Source organism: Acanthaster planci, linkage group LG10 (assembly GCF_054643075.1).
Source record: "Acanthaster planci isolate LZ-2023a linkage group LG10, COTS_SCS, whole genome shotgun sequence".
In the NCBI taxonomy this organism is placed as follows: Eukaryota; Metazoa; Echinodermata; class Asteroidea; order Valvatida; family Acanthasteridae; genus Acanthaster; species Acanthaster planci.
Genome location: NC_141786.1, coordinates 15,512 through 40,380, shown reverse-complemented (window position 1 = coordinate 40,380; position 24,869 = coordinate 15,512). Strand labels below are relative to the sequence as shown.

At 39.5% G+C, this 24,869-nt stretch overlaps 1 protein-coding gene and 1 pseudogene across 2 annotated transcripts; both read left to right on the top strand.

Annotated features, from left to right (window-relative positions):
* Positions 1–7,556: 7,556 nt before the first annotated feature.
* LOC147797545 (uncharacterized) lies at positions 7,557–8,874 on the top strand (annotated as a pseudogene).
* Positions 8,875–13,364: 4,490 nt separating this feature from the next.
* On the top strand, positions 13,365–23,155 carry LOC110988901 (follistatin-related protein 1-like). Of its 2 annotated transcripts, XM_022252849.2 has the most exons (12): positions 13,365–13,755; positions 15,031–15,117; positions 17,027–17,084; positions 17,460–17,542; positions 17,921–18,053; positions 18,335–18,516; positions 18,653–18,777; positions 19,432–19,544; positions 19,957–20,020; positions 20,343–20,430; positions 20,798–20,836; positions 21,497–23,155. In XM_022252849.2, exons 1-11 carry the CDS (start codon positions 13,732–13,734, stop codon positions 20,798–20,800), a joined length of 960 nt encoding a protein of 319 aa, XP_022108541.2. In that variant the 5' UTR covers positions 13,365–13,731; the 3' UTR covers positions 20,801–20,836; positions 21,497–23,155. The 2 variants fall into 2 exon arrangements, with proteins under 2 accessions (XP_022108541.2, XP_086998988.1); XM_087142862.1 differs by lacking the exon at positions 20,798–20,836.
* Positions 23,156–24,869: the final 1,714 nt, after the last annotated feature.

Genomic DNA, 24,869 nt, shown 5'->3' with positions numbered 1-24,869 from the left:
ATCGAGAAATTTATGAATGAAAGATGTGACACACAATCTTTTATTTGCCCAAAAGACGTCTATTGCGGACTCACGGTTCACCGTCGTGCGGTGCCAGTGTTAGGTACAAAGTATCGCCGTCTATGTTGAAAATTAGAAACGACGGACTAATTTCAAATAAGTCGGCATTGCAAACGTTTAGTGGGTTTGAATCAGAATCCCCCTTGAATTTAAAGGTGGGTTAAATTTGATTAACTAACTTATAAAAATTCAACGTCGGTTATTCCGAGGAATAACTGAGGCTAGTTTCACGTCACTCGTTCCTTAAATAAATGGGCAATTAACAAAACAATGACAGATCAAGAGATTTATCACCTAACTGGAATAAAAGTTACATGGTCGCAAGGCCATCAGAAGATTCCACATGTCCACCCGACACCAAAATGATCAGAGATTATAAACTCATATGGAGCGATTGCGGATTAAAATTTTGCCAGATTTATTCAGACGAAGTGGAAAACATGGGCGGTAAATATAACCAGCGTTTTGTTTATAAAAAACCGAAGTGAAAGTCGAGTAAAGCTTTAAAAGAATTAAACGTTCAATTGACGCATGATCAAGCGCCATAGAATACTAATTAAACCGAATTTAGCGGGCAAGATCTCTAGAGGCAAACCACGACGAGCTTTAATAGCGGTCTGCTACCAAGACGTAACCAGGGAAGCTGAATCAACCATAAAAGACTTATGTCAAATCTCGGATAAGCCCTGGGACATGGCCGTTGAAAATTTTAAACTTTCTGAACAAGATTTTTAAAAACCCGTTTATACTAAAAAGGAGACTCGCACTTTTTACCTAACTGAAAGCGAGCACACGTTTAAATTGAAAGACGAGATAAACAACACTAAGGCGACAAAGTTGTCAGAGTAAAGAATATTTAGTTTGAAGCTGGATATTTTAACGTAACAAACGCTACTGAAATTGAGTGGGATACAAACTTGGACGGCAGGCCTGCGGGGGTCAGTAGCGAAAGACCGCGTGGAATACCTTCAGAGGAAAGAAGGGAAGTAGCCCCAAATTCCGAATTAATAAAAACAGCTGAAACCAGATTGATCCAAGCAAATAAAAGAGGCGCTTTAGCCTGAAGAAATCAGAATCACCGCTGATGAAATTGACAGCTAAAGCAAGAGATCACAACTTTAGAAGCGCAGTTAAACCAAAGAAAACCGTTAGAAACGCGGGCTCGTTTAGCCTATGATATCAACGAGAAAAAAATTAAATCAGTTTCATTGCTCGAGGGGCAGAGACAAGCCTTGGATGAAATTTATGAAGGGAATCCCCCAACTCGACCTATAACAAACTCCCCCGTACAGCTCACAAGACCCAGAAGAGAAATAACTAAAACACTTTTATTGACGGGGCTAACAGAACCTATATACGATAGACTTCATCCTCGAAGCTCATCTCAACCATTACTCGAGGGTTAAAGAGGAAACATCGTGGTGTCTCCCAGTTATTATGACATGGACTGGTTTCACTTTTGTTAAACTCGATCCCAGGCGTTTATTTTAAGGTTCACTCAGAATCGAAAAGGGTGACTTTGGCCATTACGGACCCCAACCTCAAGTTGCGACTAAATAAAGAAGTGTCTAAGCCATTAAACGTACCCCAAATCAAACTTTTACCCAAGCGTTATTTATGAAGGAAAGAATGACCCTAACCCATTGAAGCTCGCGTTTAATCATTGCAAACAGTTCACTTCCTTTGGCAACTTTTACAACCGGCAGTCTTTAGACTTGCTAGACGTGATAGCTACCGACCTTGCAACTCAACACCCGAGACGTGTAAAACGCCTAAAAAGCAGTGAATTGACTTTTTCTGTTAAAAACGAGCGAGGTGCGCTCTTGAATAATATCGGCAAAACTTTAATCAAGGTAGACATTTTTTAAAACGTGTATATAATAAAAAAAAAAACGACGACAAACGTATACCCGGATTTGGGCAAGTACCCGGAGTTAAACTCGGCCGAACAAGCAGAGACCAAAGTCTACAGACTCAAAAAGATCGAAGAAATCAAATCCCAGTATCAATTAAGAGAACGTGACGCGCGCGAGGCTAGCTACAAAAAGATTAAACGAATACTCACTGCATTCGGTTACGTGGAATACGGTGTAGAAACATTGGGCGTTACTTCGGCAGCCGTCGGAATTCCCGCCATTTTGGGAGCCATTACCGGCCCCGTAGGAATTGTAATGAAAGGCATTGCTATCGGCGCGTTTGGTGCCCACGCTTTGCTAAAATATGCCCGTGGCAGTCTGTCGCACAAAACCAAAAAGTACGATCAAACCCGCGTTCTTGCCCATGCAAAGCTAAACACGATCGAGGAATACGTCTTGCACGGCGAAATATCGCAAGAGGAATTCGTACTGATTTTATCTGAGCTGAAGAAGTTTAATGAAATGAAAGAAAAGATTAGGTCAAATACGACTACAAAATTGAAAGAAAGTAAATCTACGAGCAAAGAAGAATTCGAACGGCAAGTAAATGAAAGAGCAGAAGCGCTAGCCAACAAAAGGGTGGCAGTTTTTATTAAAAAAGATCTTATGAAAAAGCTTGGCGGGTAACTTTGCATAAGTCGGTCAAGTACGAAGATAAACCACTCGCTCACCGAGAAGTAAAAACTACCTACCTCCTGTTAAAGCGTAGCGCAGTAAATAAACGCATATAAAATAAATGGGAGCTAACTTGGGTCATTTATCGATCATTGTCAATAAAGACAACTCGTTTACGGCTGAGTTTCCAAATTTAACTCGCGTCTAAATTACTGAAAGTCACCACAGACGAAGCCGTTAATCGCTGAACAACTGAACCGATTTTGTTCTATCAAAATCAATTTAATTTCGCGGTGTATTGCGCGACGACGGCTTGTTGGGTGGCTTTTGACCTTTTGTCAGACCCCAATCCATATGTCTCGGCTTTATTTGATTTCCACGTTTATTACACCGTGTAAAAAATATTTTTCCGACTGCGTGATGCCAATTCCGAGTGACGAACGTATTTTCACGTTCGAGACCAAAGTACGCCATATTTTTAGTTTGCAAAATTGTTAGCCAATTATCTTCAAAATTATGAAAAACGTCCGCGTCTCGGTAACTCATGATTTTGTTTCCCTGTAAGCTGACGTTTATTTCCAAGATTAAGTTTTTCGCCACGTTATTATACACGGTATACAATGAAAGCGAGTTTCGCGGTGCCGGTACGGTTACGTCGTCTTCGCCTAATGCTGGAAATTTGACGTTTAACGTGTGACCTGCTGCGATGGTGCTCAGATGGAGTTCAGCTTTTTAGTGTACTGTTGCGACATTTTCTTAATATAGACGATTTTTAATTTACGTAGAAAATTTAAATTTAGGAAGGATAGCGCAATTAACGATATGCCCGCCGCAAAAACATTTGTTCATATTCCATTAATTTGTTTTGCTTTCGAAACGTTTCATTTTTAATCTCTAAAACCATGTTACCAATATGATCGATATCTGCTCTCAGGTCACCTAGCATTTGCTCGATGTTGCTTAGGTCAGCTTGCGCATTGGCCAACTTATCTTTAATTTCTTGCTCCATTCTTTAAAAATAAAGTAAACTTAACCGTACCAGTAAAGCAAAAAACCAATCAAATCGTCCCACCAGAATCCGTACAAACTCGCAAATTTTCTGGTCTTTAGAAGGTACGTTGAAATCGGTAACTTTGGCTCTGGAGGTAACTGCATGACATTTTTACCGGTCAATTTACTATAAGCTCATAACACGTCTACGTTTACAAATGCCCGTTGACTAATACGCTCTTGTTTCATACGATCGTTTAGAAAGTCTAACACATGGGCGCGATTTTGCTTCCAAGCTTGTTTTGCTTGAGCCAATTGTTCTAACGTTTACTATCGCTCCTCCTACCATCATCAAAGCACTTGCCATTTTATTTTATAATATTTTAAAATGGACCAAGAATTTTCAAAGTTGTTTTACAGTCCGCAAGGCTATTGGAAGGGCGAAAGCGCGGCCGATCATTTACACAAAAAGACGGGCGCAGAAAACTCTACCGTGCGAAACTGGCTAAAAAAGCAAGCCATTTAGCAGATTTATTTACCTGCCCCTAAGTACGCACCGAGACCAATGACTTTACAATCAGAATCGGTCAAACCCAATTACACGCATCAAATGGATATATTATATTTACCTTGGGATAGAGTGAATCGTAAAACTTTTAAATACGCTTTGACCGTAGTAGATGTCGGTTCGCGGTATAAAGAGGCAGAACCGTTGACCAGTAAAACCGCCGATCAACCACTAGAAGCCGTGAAAAAAATTTATGAAAGATCGCCCTCGACTTGGCCTATATTTATAATGGTAGACTCGGGATCAGAATTTAAAGGTGAATTTAAAACGTTAATGACAAAACATGGAGTTAAAATGCAAGTGGGTGAACCCGGCGTACATCTCTCACAGGGAATCGTGGAAAGGTTTAACCGTAGATTAGCCGAGCGTTTATTCGGTCATCAATACGCGCAGGAAATGTTAAACGTAGACGTTCGTAACGTAGAATGGGTAGAACGTTTGCCCCAAGTAATAAAATCGTTAAATGAGGAAAAGACCAGACTAATTGATGCTGTTCCTGCAGAAGCTGTCAAACTAGACCGAGTAAAACTAACACCGAGTGCACCTCCTAGAGTTAGCAAAGCGAGCGAATTACCTCCAGACGTGTTTGTGCGGTACCGGTACCTTCATTACCCGGGTGAGCAAGAGGGCGGCACCGTATGACGGGCAACAGATCCCGTTTGGTCTGTAGACGTTTATCGAATTGAAAAGCGCACCAGTAAATTTAAACGAGTAAAAGGTAAGCGCGTGAAAACCAGCCAAATAGGAGTTTTTTCAGAGAAGAACTTCAAGTCGTACCCGATGATACAGAATTACCATCCGCTAAATAATGCCCGTGGGCTAAAGTTTTAATGCCGTCTGATAATACGTAACGCTTTGTGTCTAATGACGACAGACTTAATTATTTTGTGACACCGTAAATATCTGGTGTTTATCAGATCTAAATAATTGCTGTTTCTTAAAATGTTGCACCCGCTCAAATAGGCAACTTTTATACGCCACGTGGGTTAGCCGTTTTTGGGTGACTGCTTTTGTCACGTCTTTCGCCTTTTCAAATTTTGCTGATCCGTTAGAATCAAGTACATTTTGGACGTATGCAAATGACCTCTGAAATTGGTTGTCCCCCAAATACGTCTTTCATCTTGCCAATAACCTTTTTGTTTTTCGGGTCGTAAAGTTTATGATCCTGGGGATAATTACTAAAGTCAAATAATTTACACTTTAGTAAGTACTTGTTTAAATTGTCGGTTTGAATTTGGACTAATAAAGAATCCCGTATCGGTATAAGTTAAGCTTATTATATCGTCGAAATCACTGAGCTTTTGGCATATTGTAATAGAAATCATAAATTAAAGTTTTGGATAGGTTGAGCACGCTTACTCCGCAATATATCGGCTTATTTAATTTTGTTTTAATTCCGTACATTTCAACAAATGAAAGCTCGCACTCCTTAAACGGCGTAGTAGATTTGTAATTCGGTTTAAATGTTAGCTTCTTGTATTTTTCGGCGTCTTGTGAGTCTCTCAATATGTGCCCGTCCATTTGCACGTTTTCCATAGTTTTGCCAATTATTCAACAGTTTAAAGAAATCCTTCTCAAAATCACACTTGGCCAATTTGCGTAACTCGGTATTTTTATCGATATAACTTTTCATCCAAGGCGCTTGTTTGAAAGACATGACACGAGTCCTAAATATTTCTGTAAAGTTCGATAATGAACCACGTATTTATTTTTGCGTTTCACTGCAAGATGCAAGGACATTGGTTCCGTGACTGCCCCTTCGCCTTTAACCCTGCAATGTCGCACAAAGTTAGACCCAAAGCACAGTCGGCACTTCCGCTTGAATACACCAACTACCATACCAGAGGCATCCCGTGGCAAGCCCGAAACATTCAGCGACCTGTCTGTACCTTCGGTACTGCAATTGATGGACCCATCTCGGGATATACAACCCAGTCAGCAATCGCCGATAGCAGACCCTCTTCTACATGATTTCACCTGCCCTAAGGTGTCTAACTTGTATAGCGAGTTCAGCGACGTATTGGAGGTAAATTGTGATTATGAATCATGTTGTGCTACGGATATCCCCTCGGATAATATTAAAGTTAAAGGACGGTTGCATGAGCCTTTCAGTTTTTGGGGCAAGATAGGTGCCTCTTCAATGATAATGTCGGTTATTGAACAAGGATATCGAATACCGTTTATCACACCACTGCATTCTTTATTTTCTGACAGTAATAAATCCGCTATTCGTGAAGATGCCTTTGTGGTGGAATCTATTTTGGAATTGTTAAACTCTGGTAGGATCGTTGAGAAAACTGTTCCTTCTTTTGTGGTTAATCCATTGCCCGTTGCATATCAACCTTCCGGTAAACGCAGGCTTATTCTAGACCTCAGTAAAATAAATTAATTTATACCGAAGATTTCATTTAAACTGGAAGACTGAAAAATAGGTCTTCAATTCTTGTCCCAAAATGATCACATATTTTCTTTGGATTTAAAGTCCGGATACCATCTCATTGATATTTGTGCCGATTACCAGAAATATTTCGGTTTCTCCTGGGTTATCAATGACGCTAGAAGGTATTTTAATTTGTTGCCATTTGGTCTTTCATCAGCTCCATTGCTATTTACTAAGACGGTGAAGCCTCTCGTCGCTCATTGGCGTGCCGCTGGTATCCTTATCGCAATCTATTTGGATGATGGTTTCTGTGTTATTCATTCGACTTCAGGTGACAGTGCACTGAATCCAAGTGTAGCTAAAGATATTTCTTGTCATCTAAAAACTAATCTAATTAGAGCTGGATTTGTATAGATGACCCCGGTTATTACTAGTCAATAAAATGGGAGAGAACGGGCTGGCTAATATTTCTTGATGTCGGTTTATTTCTGGAAAACAAGAAATGGAGAGAAAATAAATATCAAGTCTTTCTTCGTTTCCGGTCAGCATTCGAATACCCGTTGGTATTTACAAACTTAATCTGAATAAATAAAACAGATGAGTTACAGCATAACGGTAAAATATTTATGTCTATACTACATAAATGACATACTAGTAACCGAATATTTGAAGTAGAATGAGGTGCAAAATGGCGGCTTTTGGCGATTTCCCGCCAAACCGTATCTTACGGTCGCCATCTTGGAATTTTACACAAAAATAGAGAAAAATCACTTCAAAACCAACGTTAAAGAAGCAAAATGGGCGAATTACGGACTCAACAGCACATATAGGTATGTTAAATCTAGACAACTTAAAATATAATTCAAAGATGGTCGTAAATAAGGAAAATATGCTGTGAGATGCTCACGACTTGGCAAATATTTCTTAGGAGCAACGCCTACGGACAAAATCCTTGGTAATACATATGTACAAGTAGACATAACTGTACAAAATCAATTAATTATTAGATATTGAAAATAAAAAATAACAAATTTACCTGGAAAACAGGAAATGGAGAGTAAATAAATAACAAGTCTGTCCTCGTCTCCGGTCAGCATTCGAATAACGCTGACAAGAGTCCCGTTTACATAGCCTATTCTGATTGGCCGATGGATTGTAATCATAAAAGAATATATTTAAATACCAGAAGGGTAACGGGCGAAACTACAAAATTATGACGTGGGATCTCTTTTTAGTTCGGCGACATATATGATATTAGTAAAAGCCACTGGAATCCCACTAACAGAACTGAGTGGCTCAGTACGAATTGGGACACATCCTTGGGAACTTTGCAGGTCCTTCAAAGAAGGATATATAAAATTCTAAAAATAATAGCAGGGATTAAGGGATCAGACATAGTCACATTAAGAAAACACTGTTTCGTGGGACAAGTGGTAGGTAATCTATCTAGGGTAACAAGCCAGAACTGCCAGTTTACAATAGCTGGAGCCTCCCACGAAGACCAATTGATTAGTCTGGATGAAAATTGCGTCGCTGAGTTGACTTTTTGGTAGAATAATGTCTCCCCCAAACAATGTCAGAAACATATTCACTTCTTGCAAAGTAAACAAAATAGTATGTTGAGATACTAGTGCTGTTGGCTAGGGGGCAATAATATGCAACGTTGTCCACACCGCTCACAAAAACTGGAATGTTGAAGAAGCTATGAAGAGTTCTACGTGGCGAGAGTTGAACACTATTGCTTTTGCGCTTGCTTCTTTCTTGCCCATAATTTCCAATTCAAAAATTAAAGTGTACACCGACAGCCAATCCGCAGCTCATATTGCAGAGGTTGGAAGTATGAAACCTGAATTACAAAAACTTGCCATTGGTATTTTCAACACTTGTATTACGTCGGATATAGGGCTGGAAGTAGAATGGATTCCGGGATCTATGAATGATCAAGCAGATTATGTTAGTAGGTTGGTTGACACAGATGATTGGATGATTTCACCACAGTTATTTGACACTATATATGATAGATAGGGCCCTTTTACAATTGATTGTTTTGCGACCTTTTACAATGCAAAGTTACCTCGTTATGTTTCAACATTTTGGAATCCCAAGACGTCTGGAATAGATGCATTTGCCCAGGATTGGGCTCATGAGAATTGTCTCCTGGTACCACCGACTGTATTGATTCCCAGCGTTTTAAAGCATCTGAAGTCTTGTAATAGTAAAGGAATACTTGTATGTCCTTGGTGGCCTTCCTCCCATTTTGGCCGTTGCTTTGGTCTTGTTATACGCCCTGGGTGAAAGATTTCATTTCCTTGGAAATCATGACTCGGGTCGATGACTCGACTTGAGTCCGACTCGAGTCGCATTTTTGGGTGACTCGACTCGAGTCTCTGCTGTAAAATGACTCGATTCGACTCAAGTCACAAAAATCAGTGACTCGTTACAACTCTGGTACACATGTACATACATCAGCACATGTTTGCATTGATAAATGGTTTGAACATTGTGGCTATTGCAACCAGGGGCCAATTTCATCGAGCTGCTTAAGCATAAATTTTGCCCAAGTGTTAAAAACCGTTATTCAATAAACTAAGGTTGCTGGCCTAAGCTCCCGGCCATCTGGTGTATGTTGGTTTTGAATGGTATTTAGTTGTACATTTTGGTTAGCAAGACAAATACAGAGAGCTTGCGCTGGTGACCTTATTTACTGAGCAACGGTTTTTTGCACTTAAGCAAATGTTTTGCTTCGTTATCTCTATGAAATTGACACCTGGTGAGGCAAATCTCCAGGGCTTTCTCTTGGGATAAGCACTACTGAAACCTGCAGAGTAATTTTATTGAGTGCAGTTTTTTCACACTTAGCAAATGTTGTGCTATGTCCTTCATTAATAAATTCAAAACAGCAAACAAATTCCTGTCTCTTGGTGTTTATTTATTATGTGTCCAAATGTTTGTGACTCGAATTGACTGGGGCAAAATAAATGACACGACTCGACTCGACTTCTCGGTGTGATGACTCGACTCGAGTCTTTGCTGTAAAATGACTCGACTCGACTCGAGTCACAAAAATCAGTGACCCATTACTACTCTGGCAGAAACAAGAATTCTATGCTTGGATACAGTCAATCCAATAGCCGTATTTTGCAGTATATATTGATTGTGCATAATTTCAATTAAATTTTTCTTTTTGGTTTATAGATCAAAGTTTTTGGTTGGGATTTCCTGGCAGCTTGGAACATTGCAAGAATCACGTTTCAGAGCGTTTTACCCGCAAAGGCAGATGCAACTATACCTTTATAAATGTAGAAAGAATTTGATTTAGCAAAAGGAACACAATTTTCCTCAGAAACTCCCAGTTGAAAATAGCTTTCTTTTTTGATGAAAAATTGCCAGCCGCAAAATCTGACAGTACAATAATAATCACATCTTCAGCTATTAAGTGGTTGTATTCATTGATCAATGTCGAACACAATCCTGTAGATTCTCCTTCAGTGCAGCACATAATAATGACTCATAAACGGTCTCTGCACAGACATCCTGTCCAAAAAGAACCAATTAAGTTAGACCAGGTTAAAGCCATAGTTAAAGGTTTGCGCACCCTGAAACAAGCTTCACTCATTTACGAACGGCATATTATGTGACTCTGCAATATTTTTTATTGTTTAGGCACGACGAGATGTCACAGTTAGAATCCAGCCATTTAGCAGAATTGCCGAATGATTCTGGTTTGAGTATTTTTATACCCAGATCCAAAACGGACATTTTTAGAGATGGAAACAAAACATACTTGTCAAAAACCCCAGATGAATACTGTCTCGTTACGATTTAAAAAACAAATGGCAAAATGTAACAAAAACCTAAGAGACAATTCTTATATATTTACCCCTCTGTCATATCACCCCAGCTCAGGTATTCGTACCCATTAGCTATTCAAGGGGCCGAGAAATGTTTTTAGATGCATTGAGGCAAATATATATAGAAGATCCTAAGAAATGTGGTTTATAGTTTAGTTTAAGATCAAGTGGGACCATATATATGGCTAATAAAGGGGCATCAGACGAAATCATCATGATGCATGGTAGATGGAAAACGAGTCAAGCTAAAAATAGATACGTAAAGCACAGCGTAGAAAAGAAAGTTACTATCAAGTTAACCACATTTGTATCTAATTTCTTGTGATAAATGATATCAAATTTTATGCTCTCTTTCCACAATGGAAATTGTAGATTTCGATTTGATTCCGCACAGATGATCCGAAGAGAGTTAGGCTTAAATCCCAAGGTGGGGTTAGTTGGAATATTTGTGTTTTGTTGACTAAAAAGTAAAAGAAGAAGTTTTCAAGTTTTAAATTTACAAGGGTTCTTTTTTGGTCATCCCAGATGAGGTTTGCTAATGTTTCTTGTAGTAAAAAAAAGGGAAAAAAAAACCAGACAATACTTTCGGCTGAATGACCTGGACAGAGAATCTGGAGAGCCATGAGGGCTGGAATACCAAGGTGGGATTTGTTCAGGTTGTGCACGTGTTGAATGATTTTTCTTTTGATACTTCGTATATTTATATATATATTTTTTATGTATATGATTTATCGGGGTTCCATTTCTTTTTGAAAAGCCTATGTCTTGGTACTCGACGCCTGAAACATGGCCACACTCTTTAATAAATTTCTGAGATCAAAATCGATAATGTTCGTTCTTTGATTTTTTGAGGTTGTCTCAAACTGTTTTTCATGCGAAGGAGCATCAAAACGATTTTCGTGGCCAACCCCCATGAAATTGAAACGAAAAGTGATCTTCTGGTCATAATCTTGAATTTTCCGTAAAAAAGAACGGAGGCCAAACTCTTCACAAGAGTCAACAGGCGGCGCTATTTTGGTCCGATGTTGCACTGTTTTCTGTGGGCGCGCATTTGGTGTAGTGCAACCTTGAGAATGGTGGGGGGGGGTAAAAAGGGGATCATGTGATCACCTAAATCTTTAAATTAAACTGAAAAGGGGTGAGTTACTTGGCCAAGTCGTTATCGAGAGCAATTGGGTATGTCCGTACCCAAATCTGACGTAGCGTCAAAATAAACAAAAAGGTAGTAATGTTCAAATAAACTAAGTTTCCATTTTTTTCTGATAAGCTTAATAGATAAAGTCGTTAGCCAAATGCTCAGCATCAGCTGAGATCATTGAAAAATAAAATGGACACAGCAAGATTCAGTTTTATGTTGGTGACCTTTTGGCCCTAACACCGCCCCCCCCCAATTCCTGGTCTGAAGTCCTGTTTGTGAGTGACTGTGTGATGAACACGACCAACATTACTTTAGTTTTGCCATTTCAGCTTCACTAATTCAACTACTAAGAAGTGCTACTGGGCGATGGAAATCCTTAATGACAGGGAAGCAGGGCGTAACCAACCTCTGAAAAGGAAATCCTATTCAGGCGGAAATGCTGGGGATGGCAAATGATGAGCTTTGGTTTCGTCTAATGAGATTTGTCCTACTAGGCGGAAATTCAGAAGCCCTGGAACCATGTTCTGCCGAAATACGTAAAAAGAAACAGTTGTACTTTGAACCCGATTATGATGTGGCATATTTTAGAGTCGAAAATAGTAATGACTATTTGATCTATGTATCTACGCGGTCTAATAATTTCAGAATGGTTGATAAACAAAAGCTGATTAAAATTTTTGGTTGAAATTAATAAAGGTGACAGCATGAGTTTTTTCAAGTGCCAAAAATCATTTTGCATTATTTTCGTTTATTTTTCTCCGTATGTTCTACAGTTTGTCTCACTATTATCAGTTACTGAAACCTCACTGCATTCTCACTGAAGTTGAGCGCGTTCTGCGAGTGCATTAACTCAAACAATAATCATCGGGTGGACACAAACCAAAATTGGCCTAAAATATTCCAAACCCCGTTTGTCAGAACTTGGTTAAATGTAGAAAATGTAAATATTAGACATTATGTTTTGAAAGGTGTTCAGCACAATAGCCCAGTCGTGCTACAGACAAAAGAGTCAGCAGGAGACTGATAAATAATTACTAGTCCGTAGTGTCAGTAATCCGCAAGAGCGAATTAGTAATTTGTAATAACATATTAGTAATCCGTAGGCCCTAGTGATGAATAAGTATTCATAAGTATTCGAAGTACTGATTTTTTTTTTGGTCTGTGGCACAATTGAGCTTTCCTATAGTTCAGTGATATAGACCCACGGACGTACTGATCTGGACTCGCAATGCCCTTAATCAGCTTATAGAGATAATTGGATCCACTCGCAGCCATTTTACCGAGCCGAATACAAAGCTTTCCTGGCAATACCCTCCTTTATTGTTCCAGATGTCAAGAGAAGGGAACCAACCCCTGTATTTGTATTTTGGCTCGGTAAAATGGCCGCTGGTTGGCTTCTTTAAGTTCATACAAAGGTGTTGCAAGTCCAGGTATTTTTTTTTTATAGACGTCCGTGTATAGACCTCGGGCGATATTAGTTGTTTCACATAAACCACCCACAGTATGAATAACTTGTGTTTAGCAGCTCTTCGATTCAAGGTGACATTCCACAGATCAGTAAGACTATATTTTTGCTGCAAGCACTGAATTCCACCTAGGATCCATAATTGACCCGACCAGGTCGAAATGCTATGATAAAGTGTAAGATTACTCAATAAAATGTGCCCAAGAGGTTTTGGTTACCACCCTAACATAATAGATGGGGACGTTTGGTGCTTTCACTCCACCGTAACCTCAACGATTTTGCTGGGGGGGGGGTATTTTTTCTTAAAAGTGACCGGAGGAATGCATAAAGAAGGTGAAGTCCGTATATGTGGGAAAATTTTACATGACCCCATGGAATTATTGTGAAGACAATTTACTAAGTTCTTTGAAGAAAAACTAGATTAAGTTTCAACAACTTCGGTATCTTTAGGTTTTAACTCTGGCCACATCGTCTCAAATTACATCCCTGTTGACAAAGTAGACAAGACCAGGAACTTTCACCACTCCAAGCTTTCTGTGGTGATTGTGATCAAAACACTTGCGCAAATCGAAGTGTTCGTTCCCAAGGTAAAGGATAACTGAATTGTGAATTACTCCCAAGCAACTGGCTAAAATCGCAACCATTTATACGGAGAAGGTCAAAGGCTCCAGACCTTATTGTGTTTGCTGTTGGTTTGGAGTTAAGATCCCGCTGACAAAACCTTTGCTCTACTGCCAGGTCATCCTGCATGGTAGCTGTAAAGCGCCAAATGGTGAGTTTTGACAATATTATGCTAAAAAAATCAGCAACTGAGACGGCATTATTGAATCTTTTTTGCTGAAAAAACTGCATGTTATTGTTAAATAATGGAGAGTTCCCATTTTTTTCAGCGGGTGTCGTTCTTTGTGTCAGTAATTGCTCTGAACGATTGGGACTAAGACTTTAAGACATTTCGTTGACTGAAGTTCCTTTTTCCTATTTTTGCACTTTATTCATTTTTTTAAATCCAAAATCTTCAAATTAAGCACCAAAACTGGAGTTAGATGGCCTACATTTCTGTAAATGCAGTGGCTTGAATTTGAAATCGAATTTTGAAGAAAATCACGTACGTACATCACAATACAAATTTAAAGCCATTTCTCAGAGTCTGGTAACTGAAAATTCATACCGTGAAACTTGTTCAACACTAATTTTTGATCCGTTTAGGGTGTAATTTTGTACCGTTTCGATGGCCTAAAAATCCTGTTAATATTGTACTGTGAGCAGTGTAAGAACTCAATATGCATATTAATTTTTGAATAACGGCCCATTGTGCATAGCACGCGCTCAAATTAATACTTAAATATATCGTTTCATTTCACCAAAACATTGATTAGCGCATGCTGTGTAGAAAATATGAAGATTGTATGCCTAATCACGCATATTTACCGTATTAAGCTCCATCAGCGATCTGAGATCTTCTAATCTAGCAAAAAGATCCATGCCCGCTGCGTCGTTGATACATGCTCTCAGTCACATCACATAAACTTTGCGAACTTTGACCGCAGGTATTGAGATTTTTAAAACGTGCAAATACGCTTCTTCCTGCTAGGGCAATTGGTTAATATGGACCAATCGCCAAAAGGTTTACATGAATGTAACGAGCAAGTTTTAGACTCCATTCAGCCGCTTGATCCAAGCAGAAGCAACAAACACTTCTGAAGTTTCTTGGGTGCGATGCACAAAGTTCGGATTTTTTTCGGCACGTTTCCATTATCTTTTACCAAAAACTTGTTGACTTTAAATGGAAAAGGCATCGAAGATTGTAAGTTCCTCTATAAAATAACGTGCGATCCAGAAGTATATGTCATTGTGGTTTCGAGATACTTGCATTTTATCTTTTGAGAAAGGTCAGGTTGCTGCGTAATTACCACGAAAACTTGCAGCAAAGCAAATGAGCGTCACGTTCTGTTATGGAAGCGAGTAACAGAGTAATTGAAATTCATCCCACAAAATCAATCAACAAGCAAACATTCAAAGAAGATACGCTTTCGTCACAATCTTCCAGGCGTTGAAACGTACGTCACTGCTAACGTTACTGCTGTTAATCACCATGGTTCTAGCCTGTAGTGGAGTCCTTGCTAGGTCTTCAAAGGTAAGTTGAATGAATGAGATTTGTTGTTATTTTGTCCTGCAAATAATAATGTCATTTCCAGACGTTTTTGTTGAGAACAAAATCAGTTTCATGGCGAATAAAGATGGACGATAAAAACTTTAATACGCAACTCACGTAAGGCATCAACATTTTGAAGTTCCTCAATTTTAAGGCATGTTTTGTTTACATCTATCGCATCAGGAAAGGTGAGCTCATAAGCACTACAGAGAAACACAATCATTTTTTGCCATCATTCCCTGTTCGTACTTCCAATGCCCTACTGTGCTGGGCCTACTCTGGGTAACTTGTTACAAAGCGTCCGTTCCATCACTTTTGTGTCATTGTACTACATGTTTGTGTACCTGCCTGAGCCCACGTGTACGTATGTGTCATATTTAATGCACGGGAATTCGCTAGAGTGACCCCTAAAGTTTGGACTGATAGGGGACGTCGCCGAGATCTTGTGGTAGTTGCAATTTCTCAGACAGCCGACACGTTCTCCAATTTCATTATCTGCAATCCTGGCCCATGGCCACTCGTACGCATTTGCTTTAATTTTGCTGGCAGCAAAATCTGTAACTTAGTTACGAGAAAACGTGCCGAGCAGAGTATCAAATGGATTTGCCGTGCTTATCACAAATTTTCAGAGACTAATCTTGAGTGCCGCACAGAGTTAGCCCTCTGTCTGAAGTCATAGACATTTTGTTTATCACTTCCGGCACCACTGAGCGATCCAGTGACTGGTTACTTGAAGACCACCCAACCAACGACTTTCGTGCATCTTATCCAACATTAACTTTATTTCCAAACAAAACCCGACATGAACAAAAAGTAGTCCTTTCAAAGTGAAAAGCGTGGTATTTGTAAGTGTTTCAACTTTACTATCAATTACAGTGAATCAATCGACCTTATCAGTCCACCAAACGTGTTCTCAAGTGCATTTTTGGCCTTCATTTTTCTCTTTGAGGGGCCTGTTTGGGTTGGTCTGCTTTGAAAGTGCGGGGGTCTCGTAGCTGGATTCAATCATTCAAACACACCAACCTGGATCGAAACTATTTTCGCACTCAAGAGCTATGCATTTGATGGTCACCGGGGAAAACGCCCTCAAGGCTCCAGTGATTTATTTTGACATAAAATTGGAATGGTTATTAGTTCACTTGACAATTTGCGTCTGCTGCAAGGTTGGATGTATAAAATCCCTTTTAAGCTTGATTAAAGGGACAAAAGCCTAATTAACAGTGATCTAAAACAGTCATGTCTTACCTTTGATCTGAAGTTGGCAAAGATTACCACCTTTACTTTGATATCGATGATATATATATTCATGGTTGAACGTTTGATTTTTTAAATTCGTAAGGCCTAGTAAAACTTGTTTGCATGAATAAATTCAAACTACTTTTTCACACGAAATTGTAAAAAGTTTAAACTACAGTAGCATAAACTGAAATCCATATGAGTGTAAATTGGCTTGCCTGGGTTCAAGGAGCACTTTGCTTTAAACACTTTTCATCTAACGGCTCATTGTTACGTCTGAAATGCAATGGTGAATACTGGCTGGGGCGTGAATCAACCCAAGTCTAGTCGTCAGTGAATACCATATGGAAAGAGAGTAACAGATTTGGGAGAAAATAACGTGTTTTTGCTGCAACGATTCTAAAAGACAGTTTTGAAGTCAGAGAGGATGGCTCGAAAATGTTTTATTATTAAGCTGGCCTCTAATGACCGAACAATGTTATGGAGTGTGAGAACGTAGCCTATACCTTTGTGGTTTATAGGTTGATTGAAGCATGGAGGAATGAATGGCATAGTCTCTGTTTAATCGTTAGGGCCTACTTCGGAGCTTTCACGTATCGGCAAAACAAAGTTCACACATTCACTAATTGAGGTTGTTTATTTCCTATTATTAAAGACCGGGAGAAGGCGCAACACTAACAATGAAATGAAGGGTCAAGGGGCACTGACAGAGGGTAAGCCAATTATCAAGCCTCGAGGGGAGTTTTTTAAACCAAACGAAACTATTGAATATGGTGATTCCGACTGCTGTTAAATGGTCTTAACAAGAAACACAAGTATCGAAGCCGACATAGAGCCTATAAACCCCGAGGAAGAATTTGCGTGAAACAGAACTTAACTGTAAGATATCTTGAAATTGGACCAACCTCCAGTAATAGTCATTGGCGTTTGCAATGTTACTTTTTAAAGATTTGACAAATCGCTGGAACAGAGTCTTTTGTATTTGTGTGGCTTAAATGAAGAGTTACTTCTTCCATAATTTATAGGCCTCTCTCTGTCAAATGCATAAGTTTTAAGTCAGATGTTACAAAGATTCTTTCATCAAGCAGGTGCATGTCAAGGATTTGAGTGTGGAATTGGTCAGGAGTGCAAAATGACGACTGAAGGGGAGACTATATGTGTCTGTATCCAGGTACGTCAACAGCACTTTCCCCAAAGCCTGATATTTCACAAAACAACTCATGCTTGTTTTATCCTCCCTCGTACGAAGAACTGCTGTCATTCATTTTGCCGAAGTTTAGACAACAAACCCATCGTCATGCTTTGTATTGAGTAATTTCCACCTGTTTAAATGTTCGGAGGAAATAGGCAATATGAAGCCTTGTTGTTTATTTGGGAGGGATAACAATTGGTAGGGAACTGTGCCCATAGGTAACTGACTTGACTTGAATTACTGTGGTTTCAATGTTACTTGACAAATTAATTTTTTGGAGAATTTCAAGGAATGTATTGCATGTCCAAATACTTTCTAATGAACGTTATTTTGAAAAACGTGTTGGTGTTCTTGTAGCAATGCGAACATCAGGGTATCCGTCTACTCTGCGCATCTAATGGTGTGACGTATACTAGTGAATGTGAGCTACAGAGGGCTGCATGTCGACATGATGCCCAGCTCTTCATTGAACATGATGGGGTTTGTGCTTGTAAGTAAACACTTCATGGCTGAATTAAAAATAAATGCATTCCCGGAAAATAAATAATTAACGCCAAAAGCTGTGGTTATGAGCAAGACTAAAGAGGTAATTATCAGAACATAATCCCCCACACTAAATCCTATAAAAAGCCACATTTTGTACCTTTTTTCGATGGCTGCTTTAAAAAAGAAATGAATTAATCAGTTTTGAGACGACTTTTTACAGCGATGATAAGCCTGGTTGACCTGAATATCAAGAGGCTCATTGACGTCGCTTTTTTCTTTATAAAGCGTTACGCACAGATTCTGCAAAGACCATGTCGAGTCTGAATTCCCGTGAGCATCCTATTGCCTGTTATCAAGACCAGAGGGACACATTGCAGCGTGAAATCGTCGATTGGCTACAAGCAATCCATCTGCCTTCGGTACTGGGAGAAAGCTCTTACGAGGCACTACTACAAGATTGCTTTGTGGTAAGATTGTTTTCCTCTGTGTTTGCTGCAAAACGAATAGTTTTACGCGGTCGACTCTTAACTGTTTATGTACTTCATAGCTTTTTTGTTCAAATTTTGTAATACATAAATTGTTTTCTGTAATTTTATTTACCAGAGATTTGACGACTCCCAGAATGAGTTCCTTGAACCATCTGAGTTCCTTAAGTTTATTGAGCACAATGAGACTCTTCAGAAAGCTAGCGACTTGTATAGGGACTATGAGGAGGACACTTTGTTACGGTTAGTCTCTTAAAAAGAGCAACCAGAGCACGTGGAGGTCTTTACCTGTTCGGTTAATCAATTCACAGTTCTCGTTGATAGTAAGTCTGACGTGTCCCTTGATAAACCCACTATATTTCCTTTCTTTTTGTATTTTTTCGAACATCTGTTTATAAACGAGCCTGAGATAGTAACACAATAGTTATAACTAAGTATCTAGTCTTGGTTCCAAGACCTTCCAGTAGTTATTCTGCGACACGAACCACACACGTGTTCGTAGAGGGCGCTATCACCACACGAATCGTAGGAAAAACAGATGTTATGAACTTATACGAATAATTAAATATAAGGCTCAAACGAAGCTGTTGGTTGGCTCGCAAAGTCGAGGGAAAAACAATGAAAAACATAAGAAATGAAACAAAATCCAAGACCTTCTTACGATAGCGATTCGTGAGGTAACAGCGCCCTATACATGTACAACATGTACATGTATTTACAGTAGATGTGATGGACCAACTGGAAGGTCTTGGAACCAAGACTACTAAGTATCTTGAACACCTACAAGAGTTGTCCAATCGTCCATTGTCGGTTCCGGACAATTGTAAATTCGGCATTTACAGCATACAGAGAGCCGAGTATAGTTACTGCTAATTTGATTTTTCTTTCTTTTCTTAGTGGTCTATGTGTAGACGCTCTCCTTGCTGAAGCTGATGAGAACTTTGACTGGAAATTGAGTTTATCTGAGTTCATGAAAGTTATGATGCCTGGATTCATCCCACCAACCAAGTGTAAGAATGATGCACTCATTTGCAGTTGGCCATCTATGTCGATTGATAAGTCCCTCAACTGGGTATAAACGACCTTTTACAGATTTTGTGGAGAGAACCGAGGAAGCATTTGAAGTTGCGAAAGTTTGAGAAAAATCATTAAGAACGGAATGTTCTAGGGCCTAAACTAGACCCTGGACTGAACCAGGGTCGCTGGCGCTAGAAGGTGCTCCTCTGTGTGCTCGAAAAAGACTTTGAGGGGGTGAAACCAGAGGGATTCATAACAAGGGCCTTACACAGTTCAAATCACAAGAGGAATGACACAGAAAAGGCTTGGGCAATATCGTTTGAGATTATTGTAAACTTCTAAAGGATAATAGGAACCCGCAGGAGGTCTAATTATCACCGACATTTTTCTCTGTTTACTCTGCAGTGTGCTCCTTAGACGGCAAATATTTTATGGATGGCGAAGAAAAGAGGAGCAAGTGCAACGTCTGGTAAGAAAACGTGATGCAAAAAACTTGCAGATTGTTTGAGACACATAAATGGTCCCTTAGGTTCGCCTTTGGATACATATATACATTTCGCATGCACCAGTTTCAATTACTTTTCATTCGAACTTGACACCAGCAAGGCACCAACTCTAGGCCTAACATTAACAAGCCTCGACTAAGGTTGGTATCGGTTGGCCCAGGCATGAACCAACCCCTTTTCCGCCAAATTCTGCTACAGCTGGACAAAGCTGTCGGGCTGATTGCCTTGTGCTCTCCATCACATTTTTTAACTGAACAATTGTTTTTTCTTTTAAAATGCTTACAGCGTTTGTGCCTGTGGTAACTGGGTTTGTACAGCGAACGTCTGTGATGGAAAATTGATTGCAGAGAGAGAGTTTCGGGACGTTATTGCGGTATGTACCTGCATTACACATCAGGTGCAAGTACCCTCGCAGTTTTTTGTCTAGTTCTTTGTCCACATCCATGCACGTCACGAAAAAAAGTTCCACCTTTACGAGGAACCATTCCTACTATCACTTTTTCTCTCAGCATGAAAAGGCATTAAAATCTTAGTGTGTCATACTGCCTGCCTTTTCCTACAGCATCGGCTGATGTGACATCATCCTTTATCCTAAATTGTTGCCCACAGAATGTAGCCATCCATGGGTCTGATCTGTTTTGAACAAGCGAAGTGCAATAAGTGTAGGGTATTATACACAGGACTACAAGTTGTCCGATACCAACGAACTTAATTTGTCTTCATGTATTTTATATTTTCAGTAGTGAGAAGTGAAATTGTTGAGGACATTTCTCTTCCAGGTCAGGAAGGTTTCAGTTTCTATCGATTAATATGCTAGCAGATATTTTACGAAGGCCATTTTCAGGGTTGATTTTTAAGAAGTAAAGGAACAAAAGTGTTGTTGCACGTTATGTTTTCTATCCAAGGGTTTTGGAAGCGCGCCACGGAGGGTCAACTTTCAGGCTTTAAACATCAAATGACTGGACAAATTTACACCTGATCAAGATAAAAATAGTACAATTTGTTAAGATATTGTGTTGGTATTAAAGGCATTGAGAAAAATGTCTAAAATGTCAGACTTCGTTTGTATTGGATTTTGTATACTAAATGCAGATTTCCACAAAACGAGCGGATACTTTGATTTTTGATGTGTTATTTGCCATGCTTCACTCCTGAACAATGTCCATGAATTTACGCCCACGGATACTCAATTGGCTCAAATGAATTTAAATTACATACAGCTTTATATCCAGCCCCTTTCTAACTTGATGCTTTTATTATTAGAAGTCCAAATACACTTAAATCTGAGGTTTTGTTGAAATTGAACGTTGATTTTTTAGTGTTTTATAATGTTGAATAAAAAGAATATCCAGATACATAAAATGTCTTTTAAAATGTGACCAACGTCATGTCCGAATTTGCTAATTGAACCCTACATACATGGTTTATTTTCCATATAGAAGAGGAGGCCATCTCCAAAGACAAGTGGCCAGAGATCATGAAGAAATTATCATCCTTGGAGCCTCAGAAGTTTCCACGACACTAGCAAAATGTCAGACAACTGGCTATCACAATAATCTGAAAGTTAAGAAGTCGTTGATTCAGAAAAAGGAAGTAAACTAGGAAAAATGTTTAAAACCTCCTTTCTTATGTTTTGTAAGCTTCCCAGGGAGGGCGTATATGGAATTATTTCCTCTTACAGTACAGTGTACTGTAGAGAAAATTTGAAGAAATTAAAGGGAAATTCAACCTTCGGGTATGTTTTTACGTTCATTGTAGGTTTTGCTCATCATTCAAGACCGTCCACATAAGGCAGCGGTCTTTCGGGATGTATACAAGACGTCCGGATTAATTCTTTTCTCATTTAATTGATTTGGTAATTACATTTTGAAGTAGCCTTTTACAAGGAGCGGAATTCATGCAGCCATCTGTAATAAACAATTTAAATTATCCGAACTTGTCGGGTCTTCTGGCATTTAGCTCATAAAGGTTTATTGGTTCAACAAAAGGATCAAATAAAATGCGACCTTTTCATTATAGCTGGAAATTAACTTCTGCCTCCTTTAACCTAAGAGTTGATTTAAAATTAACCTTCAAGAGCAGGTGCAACCAAATCTCTCTCACAGGAACAACTTAGTCAATATCTGTCGTAATGCATATTGATTCTTTTTCAAATTGCTAAAAGAAGCTAAATTCCTTATCGGGTCAAGTTTCAACTAATTCAATTCCTTAAGTTATGATTTTTTCTTCTTATTTTGAATGCTATATAAGCATGTACTGACATACTAATCAGATCCGGAATATATAAATTTCTTAATACGAGTCTCGGGGATTTAGATTTTAAGTTATTAGGTTATCTTGTTATTTAGAATGCTGTCTAAGTTAGTTTCGATATAAGATTTAGAATTTCCAACTCATTTATAGGGTTTTGCCTTTACCCAACGTATATATTGATAAGCAGTGTAGCGGGTACCGCAGGTACCGTGAATTCGTTTGCGGTACCCACTGCTTCACCTGACTCGCACCGGCCAGCCGACCCCGGCAAGCTCGGTGGTCGAGTGGTTAAGACGTTTGCACTAGTAAGCAGGAGATTGTGTGTTCGAGTCCCACCCGAGTAAGCTTGTAAATTTTTCGCAAGCTCTCAGACAAGCACTGAGCACTCAGTGTTTATCAATGTGTACGTTTGGTAAAGGCAAAACCCGTATCTCCCCAAAGCAAAAATACATCTTGAAAATATCGATTTCCTGAATACATATCTTTCTGAATTTCTTAGTTCTTAAATAACTGAGCCTCTGCTTAGGTAAAGAACCAAAAGACTCCAATTTCAAATAATGTATTTACAATGGAATTTGGTTGAGTCATCCAGTTGTTTTAAATGTTGTTTTAGTAAGTTTGGATATACGTATGGGGTTTATATCTGCATTTCTCAATAGACATCTTTGTAAATAATAGTGTTGCGCAACCTCAAACCCAAAATGTGAGATTCCAGAACCCCCGCTTTACTTGTTCTCATTGCCTTGCATTTCCAGGGTCTCTTATTTACTTCAGCTATACAATGTAGCAGAGACAGTAATTCTGTATTAAATTATTCATGCTGTACTCCGGCGTGATATCATGTTCCTTCACTCCTTTGTCTTTGTGTTTTCTCTGCTTGGCTTGGAATCTTGGAAGTTCCCCCTCCATGTCACTGCGTGGCATTAGATTCCCTGGAATGCTGATGTTCAGCTACCTATACTTTGTAACCGTCAGTCGTTTTTCTAGGGTGATTTTGTAATCCTTTTTATGCGCGCCAAACAATTTTTTTGTTTTTTTTTTAACTTCTTATTCTGTATTTCGCATTTTACACACAACACGAACATTCTTGCCCACGATTCTGGCAGGTAGTCGTGCTCTGTTCAGTTTGAAAGTTTCCAATTGGTTGTACTGTTCAACGACGCCGATATTTGTTAATTTATAAGCCTATAGAAACCAATAAACAGAGCAGGTTTTGCCTACCTCGTCGGTCAGATGCTGCGGAGCAAACCCTTTTTAGGAGATGTGGGTAAATTAAGCCAAATTATCCGTAATAGATCCCTTACCACTGAACTCCGTGGAAAATTTCCATCTCTGCAGAGTTGAAGTGGGAAAATAAATAAATGGTGGTGAAAAGGTGTTGTCCGTCCACGGGGATAGTTACCGTATGGGGGTATACACTGCCAATTCAGCTCCTGTCCCGCTTCCAGACAACAGCCCCCCAGGAAAAGGAAGAGTAAAGGAGACTATTTTGTCGAGCTAAACTTCTTGTCGAGGCCTTGCAGTCAGTCTTGACAATCGAACTCGTCGAATGGGCGATGGCGACTGCTTTTGCTCCGCACACAGAGAAAACCAGGGAAAGCATGCTCTTCTTGCACATGCACAAACACAAAAGGGTCGGACACTGCCGCTGAATGGGCCAGTTTTGTTTTGTTACTGGCCTAATCCAGACAAGAATCTGTTAGTGGCCTTTCTTAACCAAATCTTCAAGGGGTGCCATTTAACGGCTGCATGCGGCAGTTGTAGTAGGAATTTCACTACACTTTGTTGTGTGGGGCGAAACCTAACGCCGTGCGGGGATTGGACTCTTTCCGAGTGATGTGCGGATATTCCGAGAACTAGTTCTTATGTGAAGCAATAACCATACGAATGCCAGCTAGCTTAGCTTGGACCGATGAGAGTGCGGTTCGAACTCGCCCAGGGTGCTAGTGAGAGTTGTAGCATCGTAGCGGCAGGTCTATCACTACATAGATTACTGTAGCTGCTGGGACCTAACTGTGTAAGCAGGAGAATATAGATATATATATTACCCCATAGATTGCCTTCACTATAGGGAGCCATGTTTATAAGCAAGAGAATGTAGATACATATGTCACTACATGGATTGCCCTCTTTATGGGGACCCAAGTGTATAGGCAAGCCGATCAGAGATACATATATCACAAGATAGATTACCGTCACGATTGGTACCAAGTTGTATAAGCATTCCAAATAGAAATAGATATAAGTCTACATGAATTACCGTAAGTATGGAAACCCAAGTGAATAAGTATGCCGAACAGAGAGTGATATGGGGCTACACGGGGGTTCCCCATAAAGACGCTTATTATGGGTATCCCCGTGCACAAGCAGGAGAATGTAGAATGTCGGGTTATAGGGGTGTCCCATTTAAAAAAAAAGACCGGAGGTGACGTCATAACTATGGTGTTGTACGAGATACGAGGATGGAGTCTGAGAGAAAGTTGTTCGCCTTGAGGTACTCTTTCGAGTGGTACCACTTTACATCTTGTGGGGTGTTCCCTTTAGGCTGGGTATAGAGGA

Bases quoted from the DNA above. Each gene is read 5' to 3' on its own strand.
- LOC110988901 (XM_087142862.1), top strand. From the start codon at position 13,732: ATGGTAGCTGTAAAGCGCCAAATG. The intron at 13,756-15,030 runs GTGAGTTTTGAC...ACAATCTTCCAG, and splicing joins TAGCTGTAAAGCGCCAAATG to GCGTTGAAACGTACGTCACT. The intron at 15,118-17,026 runs GTAAGTTGAATG...CTATTATTAAAG, and splicing joins TCCTTGCTAGGTCTTCAAAG to ACCGGGAGAAGGCGCAACAC.